General features: G+C 52.1%; 1 protein-coding gene across 1 annotated transcript in view; it reads left to right on the top strand.

Moving 5' to 3' along the window:
* Positions 1–792: 792 nt before the first annotated feature.
* USP31 (ubiquitin specific peptidase 31) overlaps positions 793–15,802 on the top strand; it is a 38,938-nt gene continuing 23,928 nt past the window's right edge. Inside the window, 4 exon segments of the mRNA XM_087912576.1 lie at positions 793–1,005; positions 1,008–1,117; positions 1,120–1,194; positions 1,196–1,498. Of these exon segments, the coding sequence (XP_087768702.1) occupies positions 870–1,005; positions 1,008–1,117; positions 1,120–1,194; positions 1,196–1,498 (624 nt within the window). The 5' untranslated portion in view covers positions 793–869.

The following is a 15,802-nucleotide window of genomic DNA, read 5'->3' as shown; positions in this document are numbered from 1 at the left end:
TGACTCTATTGAATTCTACTGTATAATAGTGCAATATTAAGGCGATATCAGGGGTTTTCAATTCAATTGTATAGAATGTGAGGGATGTGTGTTTGTATTTATTTTCATAGTCGTAACTTTTGTACACTGAAGACGGCATTTAATTTCCTTGTATGAGGTGCAATGACAATAAAGCAAAGCAAAGGTGAAGAACAAGGGGCAGCCCTTCTTCAAGCAGCCCAATGACCCTCAAGACCGGTTGTCTTCCACCACTGGGGGGGGAGGGACGGTTGGTCAACAAACAACGCTTTTTCGAAGTTTTCTCCCCGCGACCCCCAGCAATAAACCTCTTTCCAGAAACTCCAGCGGTGTCTGAGCTGCTTTGCCTGGAAACCCTCTCAGGGGTTCACTGAGAGGCAGCCTGGCTCTCCATCTCTTTCTCAGGTCCAGGCCGGGGGATTCTGTGGAGGGGTGGAATCCAACCAAGGAGGGTACCTGGCCGGCCTTCCTCCGGGCTCCTTCCCGGGAGTCGGGCTCTCCCCCCGGGGCCCAAGAGCCCTTCCGCGCAACGACCCCCCACCCCCAGACGCGGGTCCGGAGAGCGGGGAGGGCTGTACGGTCCTCCGAGGCCATAGGGATGGGGAGGGGGAGTAGGGCAGAACGGCCGCGCGGGCTCTTTAAGGCCTGCCCGGCTCTAAGATGGCGCCCGGCCCCGGCCCAGAGGGAAAGCGGCGCCCGGCCCCGAGATGGCGCGCCCGGCTTCGTGCGTGACGCGCCGTGCGCCGTGCGCGCCCCGCCCCTGCCGCCGCCGCCTGAGCCCTCCGCCGCCTGACCCGCCGGCCCGGTTGCGGCGCTGCCCCCTCCCCGCTCCGCCCGCCGGGAGAGGCGCCATGGCGGGCCGGGTGAGCGGCGCGCCGGCCCGGGCTGCCGGCGTCCGGGGCGGCGGGCGCGGGGCCGGCGGCGGCGGCGGCGGCAAGGAGAAGGAGAAGCGCTCGCTGGGGAAGCGGCTGCTGTTCCGCGGGCGCGGCGCGGGGGCTCCTCGCTGGGCGGGCTGGTGAGCCGCGTGCTGCGGACGCTCTCCACGCTCTCGCACCTGGGCGGCGAGCACGGGAGCCCCGCCGCCCCGCCGGCCCCCAGCAGCCGCCGCAGCCGCCGCCGCCGGCCCCGCCGGAGGAGCAGCCGGGCCCCCGCCGCCGTCGTCGTCGTCGCCGGCGCCCCCGCCGGCCCGCCGCCCTGCTGCCCCTCGGCCGTGGCGGCGCTGGTGCCCGGCGTGTCGGGGCTGCGCAACCACGGGAACACGTGCTTCATGAACGCCGTGCTGCAGTGCCTGAGCAACACGGAGCCGCTGGCCGAGTTCCTGGCGCTGGAGCATTTCCGCGGCGCCCCCGCCGGCCCCGCGCCGCCCCCGCCGGAGCCCGAGCCGGAGCCCCGCGCCGGGGAGGTGACGGAGCAGCTGGCGGAGCTGGTGCGCGCCCTCTGGACCCTCCAGTACACGCCGCAGCACAGCCGCGAGTTCAAGGTGAGCCCGCCGAGCCCCGTCCGGCGCTTGCCCGGCCCCCGCAGTGCGGAGAGCGGCGCCCGCCCTTCCCAGGCGCCGCCGCCGCCGCCGCCGCCTCTGCGGCTCCCGCCCCGCCTCGCCGCCGCGGGTGGAAAGGCCGCCTCTGGCTTGCGGCTGCCGAGAAGCGCCTGGGCGTGGAGCAGCTGGGCGGCTTGCGGGAGAGGCTTCGCTGCCGGACCTGGAGGGCTTGCGGGGTGCAGGGAGTGCGGGGGAGGTGGAAGCCTACAAGTGCGACTGGACCCACGAGGAGGACTTGGTCTCCGGTGTCCCCCAAAGCCTTTGGCGCCCTCGGGGTGGGTCTCTCCTTGCTGCATCCTTCATGGGGCTGTGGCCTTTTGCGGGGTGGTCTGTCTGAGGTTAATCCCGGCTTCTCTGCCTCTTGGTAGCTGGCAAGGAGGCTCCTGGTCTTGGTGTTGCCTTTTGAGGTTTTGTATATTTGTCTGGGCTGAATAGCAGCATCCAAGTGTTGCTTATCGCTGTGGCGGCCGGATTGGTCCAAGTGTCTCCCTTGTGTCCTTCGCACAGCCTGGCTCTGTGCCTTCCTTCCATCCTTCGAGGGGTTTTCCCTGCCCTTCCTGTGGTTTCTTTCATGGAGGAGCCCACCATCGGCTGAAAGGGGGCCCGCCTGGTTCTGGTGCTCTGACTTTCTGTGAGGCTGCCCTTGTGCAAAGATGGGCCAAGTTGCCAGGCCGCAGGAGGAAAGGATAGATGTCCTCTGGGCACCTTGGAATCGAGAGAGGCCATCCGGGTCCCTGGGTTGGACCCCTCCTTTGGGGCGGGAATCGCGGGCAAAACAATCCCAAGAATGTCTGCCTCCCCCACCCGCTCCCCTCTGTTTCGAGCGCAGGATACAGAAAACAGAAGTTCAGAAAAAGCTTCCTGACAGCTTTTGCATTAGTATGTTTTTTGAGAGGTTTCGGCCAGTTTCACACCTGCAATCTTCAGTTTTTACCAGGTTTTGGTCTTTTGCCCCTGAGATTTCTCAAGGTTTGGCAGTCTTTTGTGTAACGAACTGGCCAAAGGGGTGCCATTTTATTGTGCCACAAATTCTGCCCCTTTGGTGTGTCATTGCTGTGAGGTTACAATACATGCAGAAAAGGATGAGGCTTCTATTGATGGTGATGCTACTGGGATCAGTCAGGCTCCCAAGAGACCCCGGAGGTCCTGTGAGGTTTGAAGCTTGGAAAACGGTAGGGCATTGCAGGTGCCTCCCTGGCTGGCAAGAGAGTTTTCAGGCAGCAGTCAGTGAAAAACAAGCACATCTGGCTGATGTACAAACCGAGGAGAAGTGGAAACAGGCCAGCTTGCCTGACAGAGGGGGGGGGTAGCCATGTCTGAACACTGTAATGAGGAATTTTCTGACAGAACAATCAACCCAGGGAACAGAAGTTGCCTTCGGAAGTTGTGGGAGCTTCATCACTGGAGGCTTTCAAGAAGAGACTGGACTGCCATCTGTCAGATATGATGAAGGGTCTTCCACTTGGGCGGGGAGGTTGGACTAGATGAACTACAAGGTCCCATCCAACTCTGATTATCTGTTCTGGTATACTCTGGTACACTAGTACACTTGTCATTTAATTCCGGGATCGCTTGTGGGCTCTGTTGAGTGGTTTAGTTGAAGAAGGCGGGCGTTTTAGAAGATCATTGAGTGAGCCAAGCTGTGCGTTGAGTGTGCATTATGGGCTATGCAGACAGGAATGAACATGAATGCAGGTCCACAGACCTCCATATAATGGGTTTCACACAATACATATCAGGTTTCTTGGGTTTCTTATGCCAATGACAAGATTAGGGCCAGACCTGCTGTTGGGGTCCGTATAAAGGCAGCGCCTTATGGAAGTGGCCTTATGTTAGAGGTCTGGATAGGATGGAGAGAGAGTTCTGTGGGGTCAAGCAGCCCCTGACACATCCCAGTGCCACTCTGAATTGGGCTTGGGCATTCGTGCAGCAACGGTGAAATAGTGGAGCTCTACCGTCTCCCTGTGAGTAGTGGTTTTCCTTGGTCCCATTGCAGCTCCTGCCTGATCTTCAGAAAGAGTCCCAGGGGAGAGATTGTTGTCAGCATGATCGTCCTTCCCTTAAGCTCATGGAGCAGAGCAAGGTAGTGGGATGTTGTGGGCATTCAGCTGGAGGCCTTTGGTTTCAGAAGAGGGGAACTGCTAGCACTTTGGAAGATAGGCCCAAGATCTTGACAAACTTGAACACTGGGCCCTATGCAACAACATTAAATTCAGTGGTGATAAAAGAAGGTTTGCATTTAGAGGAGAAAAACCAAATGCACGAGTATATATATATATATTCCGTAATAGGTGGGACCTGGCTCAACTAGCAGTTGTGGGAGGGGTCTCGGAGTCCTAGTGGCCAGTCAGTTAAGGGTGAGCCAGCAGTGTGCTACAGCTGCCATGAAGGCTAATGCAGTCCTGGGCTGCATCAACAGAGGGATAGCATAAGGATCACATGAAGGAATGTTAGTGCTGCTTTGTACTGCACTGGTAAGACCACATTTGGAGTAATAGGTCCAGTTTTGGTCACCACAATAGCAAAAAGATGTCCAGGTTTTAGAAAGGGTGCAGAGAAGAGCAACAAAGACGATTAGGTGGAAGCTAAGCCATATGATGAACAGTTCCAGGAACCTGGGAACGCCTAATCTAATGAAGAGAAGGATTAGGGGTGACATAATAGAAGTCTCTCAATATTTGAGGGGGTCTCTCAATATTTTACGGGGTGCACCTATTCTCCAAAGCAGGGGTTGCCAACCTTTTGGACTCAGGGACCACCAAACACATAATTTTAAATCCTACAGACCAGAGACCCTGGGAAAATCCCCCCAAAAGTCTGCAGGAAAATTCCCCACCCCATTTTCCTACCGATCGATTGTTCTTTGTTTGGGATCGTAGGATACTGTCTCTAGCTCCATTCTCGGTGGGAGAGAGAGAGAGACTTTTGGCTCCTTGCAAGGAAAGCAGCAGAGGCAGCGGAAGTCTTTCTTTCTCTCCCCCAAACTCCGCCAGGAATGAGTCTTTGCCGGCGCAGCCTCTTGGAGCAGGATGCCCTGCAGGGTCCCAAAAACTCATTTCTGGTGGATTTTGGGGGAGAGAAAGAAAGACTTCGGCTGCTTTCCTTGCATGCAGCCAAAAGCAGAAGAGGAAAGTAGCAGAGAGAAGCAGCCCGGTGACCAGGCCAGGCATGTGGGGCAAGTGGGGCAAGTTTCCCCTCCGCCCTTTCCCCCCTCCCCTCACTACCTCGTGTTGTTTGCAATGCAAGCGACGCAGGCCTTGTGTTCCCACCAGCCTGGATTAATTGCTTTGGGGATAACATTTATCTGCGGACCACCAACATTTTCTCGCGGACCACCAGTGGTCCCTGGCCACCCCAAAGCACCTGAGGGCAGGGCAAGAAGTAGCGGATGGAAGCTTATCAAAGAGAAATCCAAGCTAGAATTAAGGAGAAATTTCCCGACACTGGGAACAATTCATCAGTGAAAAGGCTGGTCTCCAGAGGTTGTGGGGGCTCCATCCCTGGAGGCTTTTAAGAAGAGACTGGACAGCCATTTGTCTGCAGTGGTACAGGGCCTCCTGCAGGCGGTTGGACTAGAAGACCTCCAAGGTCCCTTACAGCTCTGTTACTCTTTTATTCTGTTAAAAGTGGAGGCTGGTCTTATGCAGGGATTCAGAACTATTTTGCTTGCTTCATAAAAGACTCTTAGGGCCATCCTTAACAGCGTCATTGAAAATGGTTTATCTTTGCACAGTTCACATTGGTTCAGTTAGTGGTTGGTCACTTCTTTTTGTGTCATTGGGTGCTGAGTTTGGCTGTGGGTGAGTGGGCTACGGTTTTTTAGGGTGTTGTGAGGGTCCGTAGGTGGAATAGTTGGGCAGTGAATTTGGGGATCCTTCAGATTGGGCGACTTTGGACGGCTTTGGTTGGTATCCCTTACCAGGCCTTCGGGAGACCTGGGCAGAAATGTTTTGAATGTGGCATCGAGGTCCAAGGATGGGCAGGGTGTAGCAGCTGTACTTGGGGACATTTGCAGGCACTGCTTTGTGGGCGACGGGTTGTGAGAAACTATTTATAGGCTGGGCGTTAGGAGTCAACAATCCCCATTGATTTTATTGACCCAGCCTCAGTGCTGTGTAACAACCTCCCAGGCTGTCTCCTGGGCTGCCTCGGTGGGCACTGGAGTCCCCCAGACTTATGGTCTTCAACCCCAATCGGCTTTCGACGTGCTGGGCAAGGCCATCCGAAGACACGGGGTGAGGCGTCATTGCCTCCTCTCCAAGAAGTGTCAGCTCCTCCAGCAGAGAAACTGAGGCAGGCAGTTCCCATGAACAGCTAATGTCCAACTGAACTTCACTCATTTCTATCCTCTATAAACCCTGATCCCCCCCTCCCCATTCCATTTGTGGTAGGCAGGGATACCCCCCCCCCTTCTCTCCTCTTGGGCGCTTCCCTCTCTTACTGGTTCTGCATAGGCCCATTGGAACATAGTTCGTCTGGGGGGAGATGAGCCAACGCGAGTTATAGATAGATACAGATAGACGCTGCTCCCCTGGGAGACACGGCAACCGTCATAAATATGAATCGGTCGTCAAGCATCCAAATGTAAATCACGTGACTAATGAGGATGCTGCAACGGTCACAAGTGTGAAAAATGGTTGCTTTTTCAGTGCTTTTTGTAACTATGAACAGTCACTAAGCAAACTCTGGTAAGTTGAGGATTGCCTGTACTGGATCCTTCCTTCCAGGTCAGTGGGGAGAGGGATCTGGGGGTACAAATGAAAGGATAGGCCTGGGAATAACTGCCCTTATTGAAGAAATAGGCTTAGAATAATTTTAAGGTTGTGATAGGCTAGTATTGGTGGGATATAGAGATTTATAGAAATAAATGAATCTTTAAAAAAATCATTTATTAGTCATCGTCATGCTCCTGTGCTATGGTATGTGCTGTCCTATTTCTTCCCCATGTGTCATTGCTCAGTGGTGGCTGTAAAACAAAAGGAGAATAAAGGAGAAAAAACGCTGTAATGAGGAGGAGGAGAAGTCACAGCGGTACACTTGAAGTCGAAGCATCATTTTGATCTGTCTAGAACTATTCAAGCAGGAACTCCTCCCTGAGGGAGATGGATGGCTTAGAAACCAGAAATATAAATAAATTAAAGATACGACAGAAGTGGGAGGAAGATCTGGGAAGAAGCAAGAAAACTCAGGTTGGCAGCTTCAAGGTGCGTTAGTCTCTGGATGTCACCCTTGCTCTGAAAACGGACATGTCACGATTGCTCAGCCTGCCACTTTCTCCGTATCTCATGATTTTGTGTAACGTATCACCCAAAGAAGTTAAAAACAACAACAAGCCATGTATGTGGCTTGACCATACACGACAAGCAATTTAAAGTGGAACGAATAAAAATATTTCCCAAATATATAAAAATTGTATACAACTTTACAAAGTTGGTTCTGAAGAACTAGTGTTATCTCAGTTTCTGTGTCTAGGAGAAGCCACAAGAAAGAAGTCGACATCATCTGATGAAAAAGGCTTCCTGATACAGAGGTCGCTTGGCTTGCCATTGACCAAACTGGATCTAGAAGGATCCTCAACTGCTGGATTTCGCAGAGAAGCAGGTCCCTCTCTGGGGCAGCCTGACTCCAGTCGCAAGAGATGTTTAGCTGGCACAAATACTTTGCATTTAAGTCAGATGAGGCTGAACTGCTGTATCATCATCATCATCTTTTAATGACCCTATAATCCCTCGTGGGGTGGAATCTGGACAACTGAATGGAGTTATCAGAGTGTTCACTGGCCGGATGCCCTTCCTGTCGCCAATGCTGAGTTTTGTTCAGCAGATATACTCGTTGTGCCCAGAGAGAAATATCTGCCTCTATCTAGGATCGAACTCACAGCCTTGATTGTGAGGCAAAACCTCCACCTCTAGGCTACCACACCACACCCCCAATGCTGAACTGGTGTATGAAACTGGCGATTAGCTGGGTGAAACGTGATAGTGGGAAGATGAAGGTTTCTCCCCAGTTTGTTTTTCTGCTCCAATAGTTGAGAACTGGGCCTCTCAAAAGCTGTTGATGTCAGTCAGGCATGATATCTTTGTGAAATGACTGGAAAAGGAGTGGAACTTAGTTTTGGGCCGTGGCTCCGATCCTTCTTGGAAAAGTTAATTCCGGAAGATATTTCTGGTGTTATTTAGACATGGTGGCCTAAAGGCACTAGGGTGGTTTGGCCTAGTGACCACCGATATCCTCAGGAGAGACTCTGTGCGTCCATCCAGCACCAGGGATGCATTTGACGTGTCTCTGTGAGTGGACTTGTTTGGCAGGAACCTCCTTCCTACCAAGTTGAACAAGCATGATGCCCATCGGTCTGGTTGGTTTTATTTTTAGTTCATCTCCAGTGCCTCTATGGTATTGTGTGTCATTATACAGCCTTGGGGTACAATTGTAGAAAAGAGAGCAGGCTTTTTTCGAAAGTTGTTAAGTGTCCATCTGTGTGGCACCTCTTACAGAGAAGATGAGAGAAGGCTGACTCCGCTGGGATGGACATGTCCAGAGAGCAGCACCTTCCACCGTGACCAAGACAGCCTACCAACTAGAAGTCAATGGCCAGCAATCTCATGGGTGTCCAAAACAGAGATAGCAAGACACCATCAACAAAGACATGCAAACCGTGGGCCTAAGCCCCAGAGATATAGCTGACTGTTGCAAAGTGGGCATTCAATGATCCGAAAAGTGGACCCTGCACCTGTGGGAATATGCTAGGACAGTGGTGGCTAACCTTTTTGGGCTCCTGTGCCAAAAATTGCATGCGCGTCAGTGCCCACACACTCGCATGCCAGCACCCAGAATGCAATGAGTGCCCCCTCCCCACATCCCCTGCAGTGTGCATGCAATCCCTCCTGTCACGCTTACCTGCCCTGCGCCTCACAGCTGATTTTTTTCCCGGTTAGTTTGAGGCCTTTTTCGGCCTCCCAGAGGCTTGGAAAAAGCCTCTGCAAGGTCTTTCAGGCTGAATTATAGTTCTGTTTCATCACTTCCCGTATTACAGGAAGTGATGAAATGGGCCTATCATTCGTCCTGAAAAGCCTTACCTCTGGAAGGCTGAAAAAGGCCTCAAACCAACCTAAAAAAAATCAGCTGTGAGGCGCGCACATGTGCAGTGAGGCAAGTTTGCTTGTGGCTTGCGTGCCAGCACAAATGGCTCCGCGTGACACTTGTGGCGTGTGTGCCATAGGTTCGCCATCTCGGCGCTAGGAAGAAGAAGTAGTTAAGTGTCCACCATAGAGTGTCGGATACTGATCTTCTCCCCGTGTCCTTGTTTGAGCAGATTCTCTAGGAAGGGTCTGCATGTGATCCTTTGGAAGAGGCCTTAAGCAGCGTGAAGAGGAAACTGTTTGAGAGAAGACCACAGTTATTCTGTCCCCTCAAGCCAATTACAGTAGCTAAATCGCTGCTCCTTCAGAAATTTAATCCATCTTGAGGTTCCCACCGGTGAATCAAAGCTTAAGTGGAGAAATGTACATTTGTGGCACGCTTTGTCCACATTCTCAGTTGTTGTAAACTGAAAATTCAATGAAATGTAACACAACCCAGACCTTGGAGGCCTCCGGGGCCTTATCTCCACATCTACGTTGACCTCCTTTCTTCCCGTCCTTGAGAGGGAAGGACTTTCTGTCAGTTTGCCACTCTTCAGCAGCAGGGCGGGGAGCTGTTGGCTGCTGTCACAAGATGTAAAACAACACTCAGAAACTGTAAAAAAGAGAGGTGGTGGTGTTAGATATTTTGTTTTCTGGAGGCAGCACAAGATTTAGCAGTAACTGTAGGTCTCTGGCTCTCCCACGTCCCCCATTGCACCTTGCAAATCCCTGGCTCTGGTGTTGCATCTTAGCCTGTAGGGTGGGATGGAGAAGAAGGGCCTGGCCTGGGTGCAACCCGGGTACAGTCCACAGTACCTAGGAAGCAAGTGTTCCCCTGAGGAAATGAACATGGGTGAAATCTCCAAGGAAGCCTAGGAACGTAAGAGCTGGAAGAAGGAAGTCAGGAAGGCTAAAGTAGGCAACAAACTTAGCTTGCAAGAAAACCTAAACGCAACAAGAGGCCTTTGGGGCTATATTGATAGAAGGAGAGATGGAGGGAGGGAGGAAGGGCCCTTTTTTGGAAAGAAAGCTGTTCCTGTCGTGTGTTCCCCCCCCAGAAGACCAGCCGATCTGGGTAATTGCAGACTCCTGCCCTAGGTGCTTGTTTGGGGAAGAAGCTGGAACAGATAATTAAGTCATCAGTCTTGGCAGCCTTTCTCTGAAGGTGTTCCCTGGGCCTTTTAAACTTTGCAGTTGTTCCTTTTAACTAGGTTGTTATCTGGTTTTTAGCTTTGTTTTTAACTATAGCTTTTATATCATTTTACTGTTCTGCCTGTAAAAGGTCCAGAGATATGGAAGTGTGATGAACAGAATAGAAAAGTGGCAAATAAATAAATAAATAAATTTAGCCGTGCTAAATGCTAAAGACATGGCTTGGCAGAATTAAGCCATGTCAAACTGACCTAACCTACATTTATGACGGGGGATCATTTTAGTTGACCAGGGAAAAAGGCCACGATCGGCAAGGGACTTACTTCCCCTGAGATTCTGATGGTGGCCACCCTGGGCTGCCATCAAGTGGGCACTTGGCAAAGGTAGGCTGGTGGCATCAGGTTGAAGAGAAATGTGAGGTATTGCAGGCTCCGTTCTGCCTACGTTGGAAATGACCTGTCTGGGGGGTTAGAAAATACCGCTTTTTGATTTGCGGTGGTACAAAGATTGGGGAAGCTAATGGGCAACTTCTCAGAGGGCAGAATCAAGTTTCAGGGGGATCTTGACAAGCTGGAACAACGGGCAGAAAGCAGCAAGACGAATTCTGTCAGAGGCGGCGGTCTTGCCTTTGGGTGGGGGAGATGAAGGGCAAGGGGCGGGGCAGGTGGGGGGAGCCCAACGTGAGTGGCAGTAGATGCAGAAAGGAATTCAGGGCGAACATGAACCGAGGGGTGTGTGTGTGTGTGTGTGTGTGTGTGTGTGTGTGTGTGTGTGTGTGCAGCTGCAAAACAAACAAGAAAAGCAAAACAAAAACAGCCCCACCCTCCCCCACAACAACAGAACAACCTAATGCCCAAATTAAGAGGAGCCTTTGTTCCTCTCCATCCTGCATTAATCAGAATTCACACACGGGATTCAGCTCCGGACCTTCAGATCTTGGGAAGGACCCTGACAAACTGGAGCAAACTGGTAAGAGGTCTGGAAGGAGAAAAGCCAACGAGGAACCGTTGGGGAATGATTGGGTTTAATCAGAAGATAATATTTTAGGGTGACACAGTAGCTGCTTCCAAAAGGACGTAGAGTTGTTCAGAGGAGCTTTAGAAGGTGGGGCATGAAATGGTGGTTTAAATGGGAAGGACACGGATTCGGTTGGACATGAAACCCGAATCCGAACCTAAGGCCTCTTCCACGGTGGCAATAGCAATAAGACATACATCATTCCACAGGGCTTTAGAGCCCTCTCTAAGTGGTTTACAGAGTCAGCCTCTTCTCCCAACAATCTGGGTCCTCATTTGACCCACCTCGGAAGGATGGGAGTCCATCTTGAACTGTTGAGGATCGAACTGCTGACAGTGAGCAGAGTCAGCCTGCAATACTGCATTCAAACCACTGCGCCACCAGGGCTGCCCAAGGAAGTGGTGGGCTCTCCTGGCTGGAAGGATGGACTTGGTGCCCGTGTGTCCATCATATAATATGTGTGGTCGGGGGTTCTTGCAGTGGGTAGAGGGTTGACATGGATGATCCCCACAATCTCTCCCAACTCTTAGATTCTGTGATGCTCTGAACTAGGCAGGACAGTCCGGCTCTAGTGGGGCATTTGCACCTCTTTTCTGGCCTGAGACCATTGTAAGTTCTGACAATACTGTTTGTGTGCCAAGTGCCAACCCCAAAGGTTACTTATATAGCTGTTAAAATGCAGGGGGGCACTATGACTCTCCAAGGTAGTAGCAGCATATTGTGTCTGTTTTTGTTCTGCTTATTAAACGTAAGTCTGTGGCTTTGGGAGCAGCAGAGTGGCCCCTATCATCTTAGCCTCCCCTTCTGTGCCTGTTCATTTTAAGGTCTTGTAAAATGTCCCCTGGGGGGCCTTGGGTCTGGGGTCTTTCAGCCATTCCTCCCACAGTGAGTCCAGGAGGGTTTCCCGGGAGCTCTTGGAAAAAGGCTCGGTAGAAAGTGGGAAACCAACATGAAAGAGAGGAGCGTGGACGGGGTGCGGAGAGACCGTGCCTTGCATCCTCCTCTTAAGCCTTCATCCTCCCCCCGCCCGGCTGAAAGGCCTTTCTGGGCCAAAGCCAGCCATTGTGACCATCGTCCATGCTTGCTTAAGAAAAGCTCTTCGGCGCTTGAGAGGAGCGTTTTGTTTCCATAACCTAAAAAAAGGTTCTGGATATTCTAACAGTTTCTGACCCTGTTTAGGCTGGCGTGTCAACAGCTTCTCCCTTTGAAAATCAAGTGCTGCCTGGTTCGTAAGCAGGCGGGTTATATTTATCCTGATGCGGCAGCTCAGTGCGGAAGGAAGGCTGCCGTGGGAGGGTTTGGGGAGCCTGGAGCAGACGCAGCGGAGGGGAGCCTTCTCAGCCTTTGTGTCCCGAGAAAACCCTTCTGCATTCGGTAGGGTGTGGGTGTGCTGCCTCTCTCCAGCCACCACGGGGAGAGAAGGCCCGGACAATCTCAGCCTAGTGCAGGAGTCTCCAACCTTGGCCGCTTTATTAAGACTTGTGGACTTCAACTCCCAGAATTCCTCAAGCAGCAAAACTTGTGGAGTTGAAGTCCACAAGTCTTAATAAAGCGGCCAAGGTTGGAGACTCCTGGTCTAGTGGACTTAATGCTTAAGAAAACAGTTAAGAAAGGCACTTCTACAGTGGATCCGGGGTCCAGGACTCTTCAGTATCTTCATAAATGGCTTAGATGAGGGAATAGAAGGGGAATTCATCAAATTTCCAGAAAGCCAGGTTTGACACCTGGGCAGGAAAAACCAAAGGTGTACAAGTACAGATTAGGTGAGACCTGGTTCAAAAGCCGTAACTGACTGGTTGGTCTACTCAGTGGACAAAGGGTGGAGAAGATGGTTTGTTTTCAGAAGAAAAAGGTGGATTTCTCTTCCTCTCAGTTTCAAGGTCTCGCCTTCTCTGGCTGCTCAGATTGGGGCCCCCAGGGCCTTTCTCTTTCCCATAATAACCTCCCCCTTCCACCGAATCACTCCAAATGATAGCACTGTCATTACTCCAGAGATGCCCCATTTTGAGAGCAGCAGTCAAGAAAGCCTCAACTCTCTAACCATGTTTAAAAATGCCAACATTGGCAGATGTCCCTTACAAGCCAGGAGGCCTGTATGAACTTTCCTTTTACCTGAAGGCGATTCCGTTGGATCTCTGCTGCTTCAAACGGAACCATATTTGCACCAGATCTTTCAGCCAATCTGAAGGATCTGATCCGATCCGATCCGATCCAAACTCTGGATTCGTTGGCAGCTCTTGGAAGACGATTCAGAATTGCAGTGGACTTTCTGGTTGCAGGCAGTTGTGGCTTTGTCCTCACAGCTTTCCTGCCATGTGTGGATGAAGCTGAAGGGAAGGTGGTGTGGTAAGAAGGGCCTTGGGGTGCGGGAAGGCCTCGTTGGCAACTGGGATCTCAGTGTTGGGTGCTGTTTGCGTCTCACTCTTCTGCCACTGTTTTTTTCAGGCAGATTCACCAGAGGGAACTCTGGATTCTCTAGTAATGATTTTCTGAATGGGGGAGTGGATTATGGGTGGGGCATCTTTCTGATGCTCAGAGTGCTTCATGTTTCCACTTTGCTTTGCTTCTCATCAGTGTCCCTCTGGCTCCATGGGAGGCCTGGCAGCAGGAAAGAGCCATGTTTGGGGCCCGGGTGAGCAGCCCAGCCTCTTCTCCAGACACCCCATGGGGCCCTGAGCAGGTGGGACTTGATTGGCAAGGCACAGAGTTTTGTGGCGAGGAGGTTGCTGTGCAAGAGGGACTCTCTGGCAGAAGAAATGGCCAACACCAGGCAGTGTGGCCCCCGCCAGATGTTTCCATGCCAAGTTGGTCCTAAGGCATTTGCTGGCACCTATAACGCCTCCAGAGGAGTGTTGCTGGTGTCTCCTGGTAGGGCTGCTTAAGGAGGTGGTAGCTGGGTCCTGCACTTGGTTGTGTATCACACCGTGTGATGATCCGGGTGTGGCACAAAGGCCACCCAGTCAGGTAATCAGTAGGAGTCCCTTTATTAGCTCCAACTTTGCCCCCAATGTCCTGATTACCTTCTGGCTGGAGAAAAACTCTCCCAGGAACAGCCTTTGGCTGCAGAGATTCAAGTCCAAAACATGGTCAACAAAAAGTGTAACTATAAGTTCAAGCAAGGCAAGATGAGGTAATTAATCCGGCAGGGCAGGAGAAGGAATTCCAGATGTGAAGGCATGGCAATAACTCAACAAGGTTGGGAGGATGTCAAGAATGCATATAACTAAAGTCAACACAAGGTAAACTCAGGTTTGCTCATAGCAGCTGCCGTACTCATCATGCATCTCTTTTAAACTCTCTTCCCAACTGTGGCTAATGAAGGGAATCAGGCCCCTTTCCTTCCCCATAAGCCACGTTGCTCCCTTCTCCATTCCTCCCTGCATGCCCTAGGATGAAGAGGGGGTGGGTCTGGTCTTCCCTCTGAACTCCCTCTCCTTTGTTCTCCCTCTCCCCTGCTCTGCCCAACCGGACTGTGCCCTTCCCCAGTTTCCTCCACGGCCAATGGAGCCACACTCCCACTTCCTGTCAGCTGTTCGGCTTCCTCCTAGGATTCAGACTCTGGCGGGGCATGACACACCAGCAGAAGATCTTGGCTTGAACTTGGGAGCCTTGTTTAAAACACCAGAAATCTGTTCTCAGCAAGTGCAAGATGCCGTATTTGGCTTTTCCTAACTTCATCCTAACTTGTCCTAATTTTCCTGCCTCTCAGTGCCGTCTTCTCATCCTGCTGCAACAGTTGGAGGAAGAGGGGAAAATGCCATTTCTCGGAGGGTGAGGGGGGGGGGCAATGAAATGATAGGGAGATGAATAAGCAGCTGGGCAGCTCCTGTGTCCCCTTCCCCAATTAACCTCTGGGATTGGCCTGTTTGATGGCCACCGGCTGACATTTGATGGTGGGCAGAGGTCCCGTAGATGGGCAGTTGGTGCCCCACGAAGTGGGCAAAGAAAACCTCTGGTCAAAGGCCCTTTGCCCTCTTTCAGCCTCTTCCGTTGACTTCTGGGGAGTTGAAAGGGCACGCTCAGCCCCGCGTAAATCTGCTGCTGGGTTGCGTGAGGGTTTTGCGCACAGCCGCTGTGCGGCTCCCCTTTCTCTACAATTTGACCTCGCAAAGCAATTTTCCTGTCACATTTGTCCCGATCACGCTAATGTACACGTTGCAGGGATGTGCTCAAGGGGTGAGTTCACACACGGGGCACACATGCGCACGGCTTCACTTTGTGCCACTGAGCGTGTTCCCCCAAGCGCAGAGCAGGTGAGCCGTCTTCTTCCGTTGCTCCTTGGGCTTTCCGGGGGTCCATCTCCTCCTGGCCGAGGGGCTGCGCTGGGCCTGTCTTCCCTCTGGGAAGCAGGTGAGTCTCCTGCCCGCCAGCCAGCAAAGATTCCCCTCCTTCGGATGACTTTTATTCTTGCCCAACAGCCTCCAGTGTTGCGTATCTTAAAAATGGTCTTGTTTTCAAATCACTTGCGTGTTTGGTCTAAATGGGAAGGCAGAGCTGAGAACCCTCAGGTTCTTCTAGATCCAACCTAGAACTAAGGAGAGATTTCCTGACAGGGAGATCAATTAACCAGTGGAACAAATCGCTTTCAGAAGTTGTGGGTGCTCCATCACTGCAGGCTTTTAGGAAGAGACAGGCAGATACAGATAATCAGAGTTGGAAGGGACCTTGTGGGTCATCTAGTCCTACCCCCCTCCCAGGCAGGAGACCCTACACCATTTCTGACAGATGGGAGTCCAGTCTCTTCTTGAAAGCCTCCAGGGATGAAGCTCCCACAACTTCCGAAGGCAACTTCTGTTCCATGGGTTGATTGCTCTCCCAGTCAGGAAATTCCTCCGTATTTCCAGGTTGAATCTCTCCTTGTTCAGTTTCCACCCATTATTCCTTGTCTGGCCTTCGGGGGCTTTGGAGAATAGCTTGACCCCCTCCTCCTCTCTGGGGCAGCCCCTCAGATATGGGA

Source organism: Pseudonaja textilis, chromosome 14 (genome assembly GCF_049901715.1).
Source record: "Pseudonaja textilis isolate UNSWEBS1 chromosome 14, rPseTex1.2, whole genome shotgun sequence".
Lineage (NCBI taxonomy): Eukaryota > Metazoa > Chordata > Lepidosauria > Squamata > Elapidae > Pseudonaja > Pseudonaja textilis.
This window is presented reverse-complemented; position numbering and strand designations above follow the sequence as displayed.